This window comes from Leptinotarsa decemlineata, unplaced genomic scaffold (assembly GCF_025532065.1).
Source record: "Leptinotarsa decemlineata unplaced genomic scaffold, Ldec_3_MD MMD2_P_RNA_scaffold_12, whole genome shotgun sequence".
NCBI classification, from domain to species: Eukaryota; Metazoa; Arthropoda; class Insecta; order Coleoptera; family Chrysomelidae; genus Leptinotarsa; species Leptinotarsa decemlineata.
In genome coordinates this window covers 11,216,262-11,230,641 of record NW_027412526.1, presented here as the reverse complement: position 1 = coordinate 11,230,641, position 14,380 = coordinate 11,216,262, and the positions used below count along the sequence as shown (strand labels likewise).

Below are 14,380 nucleotides of genomic sequence, written 5' to 3'. Positions count from 1 at the left end.
ACAAAAATTCATTTATTGGGCTACAGCGAATTATAAGTTACGTCAAGTCCTCCTTGAAAGTGTACACAAAACAAGTCTGGCGAGTAATTATAATACAAATAATCGCCCACGTCCCACCCGGAAAAACTAATTACAAGACACATTGATAGACATTTGATGACGGACGACGCGCGTCGTTAGAAGAATGGTGGGGATTATCAAAATATCATAGAAGTGTTTTGTTTTCATTCAGTCAAAGCAGTGTCTCCAGTTTTTAACTTGTGAGAGCAGAGCCTGCTTGTTGATTCAAATCGCGTCTACAGCAAGCGTTTTCAAGAAACTACGAAATTTCGGACTCTAAAATGCCCGTGTCTGAAGGTATCGGTCGTCGCCAGTGTATTCCTATCTTGTATACGAGGGGTACTCACTATGAAGTTGGGTTCGATGTTGTAAGTAATATTTTTTTGGATAGATTTCAATGGTTTTATTTAAGCATTAGTTGCTCATTTCCGGTATATTTTCTGTAATTTTCTTGTGAATTATGCACATGGTAGTAGAGTTTGAAGATTTTTACTAAAAGTATACCAAATGTAACTTTTGGTAAACATTCGTTTTTCTGTTACGCTTTAGTTTGTGAAAAAATATTGATTAGACCTACGTATATTTCCGCTGATCACTATAATTCATTCACTTACTTACAAAACGTCCAGTTCTAAATTTTCGATGTTTTGTCTAGCATGATATTTGAAACTTTCGCTTATATTTTCCTTTTGGTGTATTTTAGCGACGAAAGAATTTCATTCAGTGCTGTGAAGAATAACAGTTTCTACAATGTGTGCTCTCAACTTTCATCCATGGCTGATACTTTCAAATATATGCACTTTTTGAAAAAAGTAAAAAATCGCAATTTTCGAAAAAAATTTAAATACTAATTTGAGGCACTTCACTTCAGTTATAGCCTATTCTGGGAAAACAAGTGTCAAGATAATATTTTCAGTTACCTACAAAAATTATGTATTTTTTTGACAATTCTACGGAGGAGGGTAATGGAAAAAATTGTGAGCCGTCACGAGAGGCCTGGCAGATGTGAAACATCAATAATAATATTTTGTGACCCCTGTGATTATTTTTGGGAACTGAAATATTCATAAAAAATATGTATTTAAAATATACATGAGAAAATTTCAATATGGCATTAATATACCTACTAGTTAACTCAAGAATCTTAGCTAGTTATTGCAATATATTACTAAAGATTTTAAATTATAAATGTCAATATAAATTTCACCATTATTGGAAAATTATTTAATTAATTAATTTTTTAATGTTCCTGTTAATAACAAATGAGAAATACATTTGAATTGAAGGGGTTATATTTTTAGGAGTGATTAATTTTTGGGAAAGAAAGTTTTTGGCCTTCTACTACTTCATCTTGATACAAAAGAAGGATGAGGGAATCTTCCAAATCGATTTGAAAATAAGTAACTCTATACATGGATGTGTAGATCATGGAAAGAAGTAACTTTCAGACACAAACTGAAATAAAGCTACCCGAAACAGCTACTTTCATATAAACATTGAATTACACGAAAGAAAAAAAATCTTTCGAAACAAATACTTCTATATGAACACTGAATTATACAGAAGATACTTTCCTCTATTCAGTTTGTATTTCAAACATTTGTTGTGGAATAAAAACCAGATATCATTCACATGAGTTCTACTTTAAATGAATGGTAACAAATTGCACTTACATAGAACACTGCCATCCTCACTGGTATACACGGATGTTTCGCATTAAGACACTTGCCCTAAGGCTCTTCAGTATCAAATTGGATAACATTATAGAAAATACACACACTTCATTCATGAATTACGATTTTGAATGTCATGGAATAAGCTTGATCTGCTTATGTCATCGATGACATCGTAATGACATTCATTCGATGTATACCAGTGAGGATGATTTTTATTCCACAACGAATGTTTGAAATACAAACTGAGTAGAGAAAAATATCCTCTGTATAATTCAGTGTTCATATAGAAGTATTTGTTTCGAAAGAATTTTTTTCTTTCGTGTAATTCAATGTTTATATGAAAATAGCTGTTTCAGGAGGACTTTCTTTCAGTTTGTGTCTGAAAGTTACTTCTTTGCATGATCTACACATCCATGTATAAAGTTACTCACTTTCAAATTGATTACTTCCTTCCTTTCTTTGGAAGATTCCCTCATCCTTCTTTTATATCAAGATGGAGTAGTAGAAAGCCAAAAACTTTCTTTCCATTGAATGGATGAAATTAAAATTAATCAATAATTAATTCAACAATATTATATGCTATGAAAATTTGTGTAAATTATAATCTACCAAGAGAGTAGATTTCACATTTACTGACCCTTGAGACAGTCCAAATATACGCAGGCTTGATGCACAAATAAATGGATACTTTAATTATAAAATTTAAAAATAGAATTAAAAGTATGATGGCATGCTTTCTTTGTATGAGGCTTTGTATGAGGCTCACTTTTACTTTCTAAATTATCACCGTCAATTGATAATTAAAAAAAATATTTATTCACTAAAACACAGGTTATGTATACTATAGTAAACACAACTGTATACATTATAGATATTCGAGCTCAGTATGGTGAGAGAGATTGCGTTAAGGCGCCACGCCAGCAATCGGTTTTACATACGGCTGTAAATGTTTCACATCAAAAACGTTGACAACAGATAATGTCCATTTTTATTGTTGTGAAGCCGCACTGTATTTGAAATTTTCAATCATACAGTTTGGTTTTGAATTCAGAGTGTTGACTTTCTTTACATGTTACACTTGTTACGGATATCAGGCAGGTACTATCTGACATGAATATTGGTGATGAGGGATCGATACTCAATTTCAAATAGCCTGATTAACAAAGTAGATGTATTTTCAAAGATGATTTTATTGGAACAAAATAAGAACAAATGTTTCGAAGAGTCTCTCAAAAATTTGTAGTGATTGAGCTAAGAACCGAGAGAAATCAATTTTACATGCCCTTGATTCGTTTCGTAAGGGGTTATTTCATGAATTCAGGGTTTTCATTTTCCTCAAATAGTTGCCCTGTTGCTAGATAGTCGTCTTCTTTGTTGATTATGGTCTCATTTCTATTCTTGGCCATTCTTAGCCAGCGAAGAATTTGTAAGAGGCAGAAAAATTGGGAGACTGTCCTTCTTCGGCAACACACCCTTATACAGCCAGTTGTACACGTACGAGATGATCGCCAGTCCTCGAATTCTTTCACAACATCTAAATTTCATCAAGTCTTTAGCAATCCTCATCCATTCCATGACCTAGTGGTGTATCCTCAGAAAGTAGAGTTGTGCTGCGTCAGGAATGTTTCAATAGAGAGCTCAGCAGTAATGGTCTTGATTTTGTTGTGGCGAAGGGAGCAACAACGATTGTCTACTGCCACCACACAGTGATATTAGAATGAAAGAGTTCATTCCTTCTAAACCTAAAGCTGTTTGAAGTGTTACGAGTATCTCAGCCAAATATTGTTTGGAGCTGTACTTGTAGGAGGAGACGCAGTAAATTGGTATACACTTCAAATTCAAGACAAAAATGTAAAGTAGTTAGTGACTTTCCTAAATGAATGGTAGCGTCAAAAGCACAAAAAAACAATATTAGGTTTTTTCTTTCAATTTTTGTTGAGAATGAAAAGAACAAAGGTTTTGTAAGTTATGAATTTTCATATCCATTTTATCCTGATACTAGTTTTCCTAAAGTAGATTTTAAACAGATTTTTTTAACAGGTTATAACTGAAGTAAAATATCCTGAAGTTGAGCAATTTGACAAATTTACGGAAAGTGCGATTCTGGATTTTTTTATAATAGCATATCTTCGAAACTATCAGCCTTGAAATAATTTTCAGGATATAAATTGTGGGAAATTTAATTTTCTGTATTCTTCTATAATAATGATATTAATATTATCACCTACAACACTTACGGTATTGATGAGACACCGGTGTTGCCCTACGCTCCGGGGGATATTGAATCCGTTGTGGGGAACAAGAAGTGCCGAATTTATTGGAACTATTCGTTTTCCACCCACATGCATCTACAAGCTGATACGCCTGATGTAGTCCTTCTCTACCACCAGAGCAAGACAATATTTGTTGTGGAGTTTTCAGTTCCTGACGAGACGAATATCGTCCGAAAATAGGAGGAAAAATAGACGAAATATTTAGATTTTCTTTTCAAACTCCGAAGACTCTATCCAGTCCACTTTGTCGAAATGGTTGTTCTGATTATTGGAGACCTTGGTGGAATGATGCTTTCTCTACTCTCGAATCACAAAATCATACCGGCTTGCCGCACTAAGGCAGAAATCTCAGCCAGTCATATGCAGAAAGCTGTCATAATTGTCTCACTGCGCTTACTCAGGGCACATGATTCTCGGAATCAATGATCACTTACCCCACGATGTGGGGAGTGGTTAGTTGTTGATAATGCTGGCGCGCCTACCCGAATGTATTGGGGCTTTAGAGGATAGGACCTGTCCAGCAGAAACTTCGATAATAACTCTCTCCGCGGAAAGTATCAGCACAAATTTTGACAGATCTGGTCATCAGAAGAACAAAGTTACTGTAATATATATGTCTGCCATTTCAATCTTACCATACTCGTTTGGAATGGTGAAGTGCACCCGGGAAGAGCTGTATCCACTAGCCTGTTAAGTCGTCAGGAGTTCTGATCCCCTTTCCTACATGGTCGGCTACCACGAGAGAGCAGGAATTGGAGCATTTCTCTTTAGGATAGCTGCCTGAGCAGCTGGTGACCTTAGTTTAGTTTTTGACACTGAACGAGGTGATCACAACTCTATCACCAAGTTGGAACCCGTTCCGCGAAAATCCCATTTAAAAGCCGCAGAGATCACATCATTTCTGCGCCAGCCCATGGATAAGCCATTGCATGGGATCTTCTTCAACAACATTGAAGACCTTGGCTTACAAAGCGCCTGTCATTCGCTTTTCTTGGGTCAAATGGGCTGAAGTCGGAAACTGAGGGGTTCATCATGGCCTACCATGATGATGTCTTCAACACTTTAGTCTACCCCGTCGCGTGATGGGTATATAGGTTCCTGACACATGGTGCAGAGCCTGCGGCGAGGCATCTGAGACTCCAATGCACTTGCTGTCACTATATCCAGTATATGCGGTATCGGCCTATATCCATCGACATAACACGCACCTGAGAGTGCTCTATTACCACATACGGCACTCTTACGGTATAGACGAGATGCCGGTGTTGCCCTACGCTCCGGGAGATATTGGATTAGTTATGGGGAACGATAAGGGCCGAACTAATAATATTCATTTTCGTATGCATTAATGTGAATTATATACTTGGAGCGATACAAAAAAATCACAAGATGATCACCGAAGTCATAGAGATCTATAGTTCGAATTGAAAGTGTTATATTTTCAGGAGAGGATAATTTATGAGAGAAAAGTTATGGCAAAAGAATGTGGGAATCTTAAAAAGAAAGGAAAAAAACAATATAATTCATAAAGATGTGTGAACCGTGCATAGAGGTTACTTTCAGACACAAACTGAAAGAAAAAGCCCTCTCGAAACAACTACTTTCATATAAACATTGAATTATTCGAAAGAAATAGTAAGTACATTCGAAACCAATATTTTTGTATGCATGTCACGATGACATGCTGACACTGACTTGTAATGGATTGTTATCTATGTGAATAACCATGTTACTTTTCAGAATATTCCTATTATTTCTATCACCACAGAAAACTATTCCACAATTATCAGAATTCAGGTTCGAACAGTGTTATTCACCTGACTGTTTAACCTTTTTGAGTTCATCGTTAATGATTTTCATGGCTGCATCTGAGCTTCCCATACTGTACTTCAGATGAGACTCTGTATCTGCATAAGCCTGCACTATACAACGTTCCACCTCACTCAAAATATCTGCAGTGCATATAATGAAACGCAATGGTTCTAAAATACACCCCTGAGGAACCCCTGATAATACATCTGGACTAGATGAACATGATCCGCTCACCAAAATCCTCTGAGATTGTCTTATGAAATAATCAAAAAAGTTGATGGAATATTGAACCCAAAATACTTTAATTGGCATAAAGTAGTTCCTGATTGATCGTGTCAAACGGTTTGGACGATGTTACTGCAGTTTCGTCTGATAAGAACATTTTCAAAGAATTACAGCTAACTGTAATTGTCCACCAATCCAACCACTTTCAATTGTAGGAAATGACTTTCTGAATTAGTTCTTCAAAATATGTATGTCGTCCTTGTATATATTATGCAACGAAATGTTTTCACGTTCATTAACGAACAAATTTAGATCCAGCTGTTTTAATTATTACGAAAAAACTGTTAGCTTCTAGTTTCACAAGGTCGAACGCTGACTTTGGTTAGAGTAGAAATAATAAAACTGGTATTTTTGATAAGTAATGAATGCCTATTCATATGAAAGTACCCAATAGTATATTGATTAAACACTTCTGGGTGATTGCTAAGAGGGAATATACAGAACGTATTCTGATTTTTAAACTTGCAATATAAAGATACATTTTGTTTTGGGAGGTTTTTTTGGCTGTCACTTCTCCATCGTTATACAAAAAAATCTGTATATTTTTTGGAGATATCAATTTTTGGGAGAGAAAGGCTTTGGCTTTTCAATAATTTAGGGTGTGCCAGTCAAAAATGTGTTCGTAAACGGGGAAAGAATATTAAAATCTGTGCACATATTGAAGGTGATAGAGTTCTTCAAAATTTCATATTTTAATGTTCGATTGGAACCGCTTTTGGTGCAGACTATTTTTGAAGTAGTGTGAAAGGTTCCATATTTATCACATGGTGAGAATCATAAAAAATTGTACTACGGTGAAAAGAGATCTGCATGAAAGAGGCGCTAAATCCGTACACTTGCTATCATAAATAGAACCATTTTACTTAAATCACCTCATTTGTCATTATCTGTATCTGTAGAGTAGGAAGGGAGAGTGTAAGCTATTGGCCACATGTGACTAATTGTACATCTACCCGAGGAGTTGTCGTTCTAGGTCATCGTCCATCCTGTCCTTTCCAGGACGGTGGACAGGTCACTGGGAGACATCTCCTTTATATCGCCAGGTGTAGGTCAAGACTTACCGAACACAAACTCTCTTATTGACGATAACTCCGGGCACTCGCACAGGACATGCCTGACAGTCTCATCTTCCTGTTCACACATCCTGCATAGAGGTGTTTCCACTAGCTCCATATTATGGAGGTGTTTCCTTAGTCGACAATGGCCAGTCAAAAATCCTAGTGTTAAGCGTAGATTTTTCCTGGTCATCGCCAGATATTTCTTCGGAGCCAGCTTCCCAGGATCGCCCAAGGTGATCCTGGCAAGATTGCATCCTTTGATTCCATACCATCTCTTTAGGGATTGAGCATGGGTGTATCATTTGGCTAGTGACACAATTGTCGAAGTTATCAGGCCGAATGTGCCCCTGGCTATAGAGTCAGCAATGCGATTACCTTCACTCCTGTCGTGTCCTTTAACCCACCTCAGGATAATATTATTATCTACCAAGGCTTTGGCTAAATCTTGGTGACACTCTAGTACTAGTCCTGAGGTTACAAGTTGTCTGTTCAAGGCTGATAGGGCTTATCTGCTGTCAGTGCAGATTGTTATGTTTTTGCCAGAAATTCCTTTCCTGGTTATTTCTCTTGTGGCGATTGAGATACCAGCCAGTTCTGTTTGGACCACGCTGGTATTTTTTTCCCATTCCCCACTTAATCCTTAGGCTTAGTGATCTGGAGTACACTCCACATCCTGAGCCTTCTTTGGTTTTTGGGCCGTCTGTATATATGCATAGTGAATTTGTAGCATCTGACTCTGTGTCTGTTTTATTTGTGTTTTGTAGGGTTTATTAAACACAAACCTGGGTTCAATTGTATCACTGGTTTCCTGCAGCAGAGGTTACGCAGTAAGCGCTTCTCGCCATAGGCCCAGTCTCAATTGACCCATTTATACTTCGAGGTTTACGCCTCGATTACGTGCGCAATCGTACCATGGCCATTAACGCAACCTCTTTAACGTACAGGTCAAGAGGGGTCAGACCCGTAATTAATTCCATTGCCGCGGTTGGTGTTGTTCTCATGACTCTTGTGATGTTTAAACAAGCCAGTCGCTGTATTTGATATAATTTTTGGATGGCCGTTGCTTATAGAACTTTCGGTCCCCATACAAAGGCTCCATACGTTAACATAGGTTTCATTATTGCAGTGTAGATCCAGGTGACTAGACGGGGTGAAAGACCCCAATGCGCGTGCAACCGTCCCCCGACATTGCTCATAAGCCACATATGCTCTTTTTGCTCTACTCTGTAGATGGGAGTTCCATGTTAGCTTCCTGTCGAGGATAGTACCAAGGTATTTCACCTCTTCAGAGGAGTTTAGTTTGCTTTTGAAGATTTTGGGAGGTTTTAAGGCCGATAAACTTCTTTTCCTAGTGAAAAGAACCATCCCAGTCTTCTTGGGATTGATCGATAGTGAGTGTTCCTTACACCATGTTTCTATTAATTTGAGCCCATCCTGCGCTCTATCGCACAGTGTGTTCACAAATTTGCCGGTCTGCAAGATAACTATGTCATCGACATATGCAATTGTGTAGATTCCATTATTGTTGAGGTGATTAATCAGGGTATCCACTCACTTGCCATTAATTCAGATTATACTACTTTTGTATTTTCTAGTTTAAACAAATGTATTTCTGTCACTATCATATTATATCAGTTACTTACTTAACTTAAATTATCCAGTAACATTTTTCTTAGAACCACTAGTAAGTTTGTGTATTAGCTGCAATAGCGTTCCTATATCAATAATAATATCGAACTCGATTTCTCCTTCATTCCTTTGGAAGTTTCTTACAATTTTTTAAATAAAGATGGAGATTTGTCGATTCCTTAGAATTACAAACCGATGACATGCTGAAATTCGTATTATAAGTTGTTTATGAGCATCTTATACACAAGAATACTCACCGCAGTTGACCGAGTGTTCGAACGGATATATGACTAGAGAGAGTCGAAGAGAGGAGTCGCTGGATGTAAAGAGAACCTGCTCATCGATAGATGTGTAACGCAGGACTCAATACAGTAGATATAAGCGTAACCTCTTCATGGCTTGGATCTATCACCACAAGGCATTTGATAAAACGCCGCATAAGCTCATCTTGCATTTGCTCAGATGCGGTACCCGACAAAATAGTGAAATGCCTTGAACAACTGATACCACTCTGGCGAACTCGCTTCACCATAACTAGAATCTAAACAGGGTGTGTCACTTTCAGAAGGGATGTATTTCATGGCGATTTCCTCAATCCTTTTCTCTTCTGCATCTCTTCTGCCATTATCGGTTGCGCTCAGAAATGCTCCAGGGTAGAACTGTGGCAAACCCGAAAACAGGAGACACAAGGTACCCATTTGATTTATATAGATGATTTTAAACTCTATGCCTCTGGAGAAAAGGATCTCCATCAGCCCTTGAGGGTGATGGAAGACTATACGCATGCTATCGGTATGAAATTCGCATCTAACAAGAGGATGATGCGGGGACTACGGAGAGGATGTACAGCTCATAGATGAAAGCATCGAGGTGGAACAACCCCACTCACAAGAGGTAACAGAAATGAAGAACTCTCTCCGTATCAGCACAAACTCCGACAGATCTGGTTATCAGAACTGTCGGGGAAAAACAAAGTTGCTGCAACAAATATGCTGGCCGTTCCAATCTTACTCTACTCGTTTGAAGTAGTGAAGTGGACTCGGGAAGAGCTGTATCAACTCAACGTAAAGACCTGGAAAATAATGCACCTCCATGCATCCCAAATAATATTAATAATAATAATAATATCGTCTTCATTATCTTCTAATTCATTTAAAGCGAAGTAATCATGTACAGTTCATTTATTATAAGAAGATAAAAGGCGAAATTCAATTTACATGATGACAAGTCATCATTCAATTGCTCTTCCAAATCGTCCGTTCTACGGTTGTAGTTCCTCCAAAAGGGAGCCCGTGGACTTTTGAGTTTGGTTGAGGTTGGCTGATAATGCTGGCGCCCCTTCCCGAATGTATCGGGGCTTCGGGAGATAGGACCTGACCATCGTAAACTTAGGTTAGAAAATGATAATAAAGAATACAATCGAAACAGACAAAAAGGAGAAAAAAAATTTCAGTATAAAGGTGAATAGGCGGAATATCAGCCCAGGCTGTTATTCAACTCAACCTGTAAATAGCAATAATAAAATATCAATAAAAAAAGTACAGTTGAAACAGTGATACGATGATAACAAGGTCCGGAAATAAGTTATATTTTTAAGGACAACACACAAACACCCCAAGAAAATCCTTAAAGCGCTCTAAGAACGGTGCCTGTGCAAAAGTAGTGATTCACATTGGATTTGAATCGCTGGAGATTAAATCAAGGAAGTTTATTCCTCACAAACGTCGTTCTCCAAATGAAATTTCTCAAACAGTAAAGTTCGAGGTGTAATGAGTTGAACCTCGAAACGATGAGCAGTCACAGTCCGTCGCGTATTTCTGATATGTACCGCTCTTGGTGGAACCAAGTGTGCCAAGTCACTTGAACCCTCCCCGTGAAAGTATCTGTAGAGGAGAGACAAATCTCCAACCTTTCTTCGATGTTTTAGAAAATTCCTTTTTGTATTGCCAAGGTCGGAGACAGACAAGAGACTAAACAGTCAAGTAAGTCTTCAGTCTTTTTTTGAAGTTTTTAGTTGTATAACATCGAGCGGGTGAACATGGGAGATTTGTATTTGAGAATGACTGAAACTGAACCGTTCCGTGTAATGAAACTATTAATTGATGAGAATATTCTGAGCTTCTTCAGTAAGTAATCAGGTTAACGAGATATCAATACTTTGTGTGTTGTTGAGTAGAAGCATTTTCTCAACTTTACACCAGGTCAAATTCTCATCATCTACACCTTTAAAAAGATCGTCAGTAACTGACAGGAGAGTCGTGATGGTGTTATGCTGAGGTCTGAATCCTGATTGTAGAGATGTAATGATATGGTATTCATTGATATACTTATTGGAGATTTGTAATTGATCTCAGATCAGAAAAGGTTATGGGTGAGTTACACTTAGCCAGAGGGATAACCAATCGATCCTTCAAAAATTTTGGAAATTGGCAACTGGTAATGATAGAGTTTATGAGAAAGGTGAAGTGATTTATCAAAAAAGAGTCAATGAGATTTTTCTTTCTGAGGGATATCAAAATAGCCACATTATTTTTTTTCTTCTGTAAATGTATCTTTACTAACAACTACTAGATTAATCTGGAACGTAAAGCAAATATCAGCATATAGGTAAAATCATTAGAAGCTACAAAAGATACGGTTCTAAGACCAATCTTTTTCACAGTATATCTAAATGAGCTACTCCAGATACCAACAAAAGGTAAAATAAATATCAATTTCCACAAAAAAAAACATATGCCCTTCATATCATTTTCTAATACATTACCTGATATGGAACATCTAAATTTAGAAAACAGTTATCAAATACTTGAAAGCGAGTCAATAAAATAAGTAGGTATTCACCTAAATAAGCATTTTCGACGGGATCTGCAGATGAAAGAAATAAGCAGAAAGTTGAGAGGTACACTTTCTAAATTCAGTCACTTGAAAAACTTCTTTGACATGCATCATATGAAAATGTTTTACTTCGCACTCATTGAATCTAAATTATTCTTTGGTATAATAGGTTGGGGAGGAATGATTGGTTTCTCAAGAATGTAAATGTCATTCCTATTTCTGTTACCGAAGTTATTGATTGCTCATTATTTCCATTGTAATTTTGAATATATAGAAGAACAGAAGATATAACATTTTTTATTACGCAAAAGCTATATTATTATATTGATCGCGTTCTTCCTTCCTTTGTAAGTGTTCGACATTTTTTTTTTGTATAAAGATGGAGAAGTAGAAAACCAAAACATTTTTCTTCCAAAAATTATTCGCTCTTAAAAATATACTACTCTCAATTCAAGAAAGATTCATATGGCTGGAGTTGAATCAAATAAGCCAATGAACGTCATTACGTATACGTATATAATAATAATAATAATCTTCTTTATTGTTTCCCAGCTGTAGTTACATACAAATATTTAAATAAATTACAGAGCTAGTTGCTGACATAACAAAAGGCGAAGTTCAACTCAGCACAAGTGCTACTGAGTTGTTCTTCCACTCAACCTTGATTATATTTATGGTATTTTCAGAAGAGTGCGAAATTCAATGATGCGGCGGCTAGACGGTTGTATAGAAGCCGAAGGAGGCCATTTCCAACACTTAATTTAGTGCAATTCGTTAGTCTAGATGTTAATGTTATTTGTTGTTGTTACATAATTACCAATGAAAAATTGTTGAAATAATAATTTCCAAAAGAAACATTCAAGTCCCCATATTATTCCTTGTGAGGTCCAGGGATATGCAATTAGGTCGATTTTTTTTAAATAAGCAAGATACGAAAAAAATTCAAGAGACAAAAAAGTTGTATTTCTAATTGCTTATGAATTATAATAGTTTTATCATTTAAGAATCAGTGCTGAGAAAGTTTAACATTGAATTTTAAATGCAATTCTTTCAGTAGGCTGAATTAATTCGATAATATCGTGAACAGTTGAAGAGACAACCCTTACAAGGACTCATTTTTGAATGCCCTGGTATTGAATTGAAACCTATGCAATTACTCATTCATTTGTTTTCAACAACAAGAAATATATATGTAAAAGTTTTAATTGATATAATAACATAATTTCGATAATAAGCTGGAGTTTGCGTGACTTCTACGTTGCAATTTTTCCTTATTACTATTATAACTTGCCAGTTACTTGTCATATCAAGAATGCATCACGCAGAAATAATATAACCTGTGATAATTGACGTTTCAAATTGGACAAAACAAAGGAGTCAGGGTGAAAATTTTAAATGTTTCTTTGGACTCTATGTGGTGAATACTACGACAACCTAATGATTGTTAAAATATGGGCTTCATTTAAAAACAGGTTATATGAATTTGTCAATATGTGGGGAATATAACATCGTTCAAATGTCCGCCACGGCTTCTCAATAGCAGGGGAGCCCACGATGCAAAATGGGGATTCACTCGAGCGTCATAAAGACATATTAGGTTGCAAAGCTTAGATGATAAGAAGAAAGAAATGTTGTATAATATAAGTATACCTTTTCATCGGTGGGGGAAGCTGCTATAGATTATTAAATATGTAAAATAAACTGTTGCATGGACATACTCGAGCGCGTCAGATATTGATAACATCAATGTCCTATGTACTTTTAATAATGTTGGTATGTTAATTTGATCGTTTGCTTGATGTGGGTGGTTATACGTAAGGGTTAAAAGTGAAAAGAAAAAAAAATAATCAAGCGCGTCAGATTTTCTAAGGGGGTGTTGAGTGCAACAAAAAAAAAGGTCTCATTCAATAATCTGACGATTTCGATCAGACGCAAACTCGCGGACATTATTATAATGTGCAAAAAAATTCGCCATTTTGGAATACTCAAGCGCGTCAGATTAAGATTAAGATTAAGCGAATCCCTCTAGATAATCTGACGATTATCTAGAGGGATTCGCTTAATCTGACAAAAACAATATTTTTTCAAATTGTTTTTAATTGATTGAACTTAATTAATTGAAAAGCTCAGGAAATAGCATGCAAATGAATAAGTGTATGTTTTTTAATCTTTAATATATAATTATAATCAATTGATTAATTAATGAAGGAAAGAGAAATGAAACTTGCTATGTTTTTTACCACTTTTATTTGTTTTGAAAATGTCCTTATAGGACGAAACTGCAGTAACGTTAGTTACAAATAAAAGCGGTAAAAGTTTAATTTCTCTTTTCTCCATTATGATTTTCTACCACGTAGTAACGGCTACATCCATCAAGTGATGACGCCATCAGCTGTGATGGCGTCATGGCAACAGAATTCAGAGTGGGGACGGAGTGAGAGAGTAATAGATAGAGAAAAAGTTAATAGAGAATAGAGGAATAGAAACTCGGAGAGCGAAATATAGGTATAACACAGCTGCACGCATTAAACTTTATCGACGAATTTTTGTTATTTCGGCTTGCGGAAATCGTCATATTATATATTTTTCGTTATCCTTGAATTATTTCCTTCAAAATAAAAAAAAAATAGCTACGCTCAAGAATGTCGAAATGACGTTATGATAGATATGATTCAGATGATCATAAAAGGTGTCTAATTCGAAGTTCATTATAGAAAACGCTCAGAGCAATGGAAAAAATATAAATAGGTAC

The 14,380-nt window shown here is 36.3% G+C and overlaps 1 protein-coding gene across 2 annotated transcripts in view; it reads left to right on the top strand.

Annotated features, from left to right (window-relative positions):
* The first annotated feature begins 214 nt into the window (after window positions 1-214).
* Window positions 215-14,380, top strand: part of tan (C45 family peptidase tan) — a 105,712-nt gene continuing 91,546 nt past the window's right edge. Inside the window, exon 1 of one of the 2 annotated variants that reach the window (XR_012465198.1) lies at window positions 215-428. Coding sequence is in view for 1 of the 2 variants with exons in the window: in XM_074174071.1 (XP_074030172.1) it covers window positions 342-428 (87 nt within the window). In the remaining variant the exon portion in view is untranslated. The remainder of the gene's footprint in view (window positions 429-14,380) is intronic. The other variant, XM_074174071.1, reaches the window with a different exon arrangement.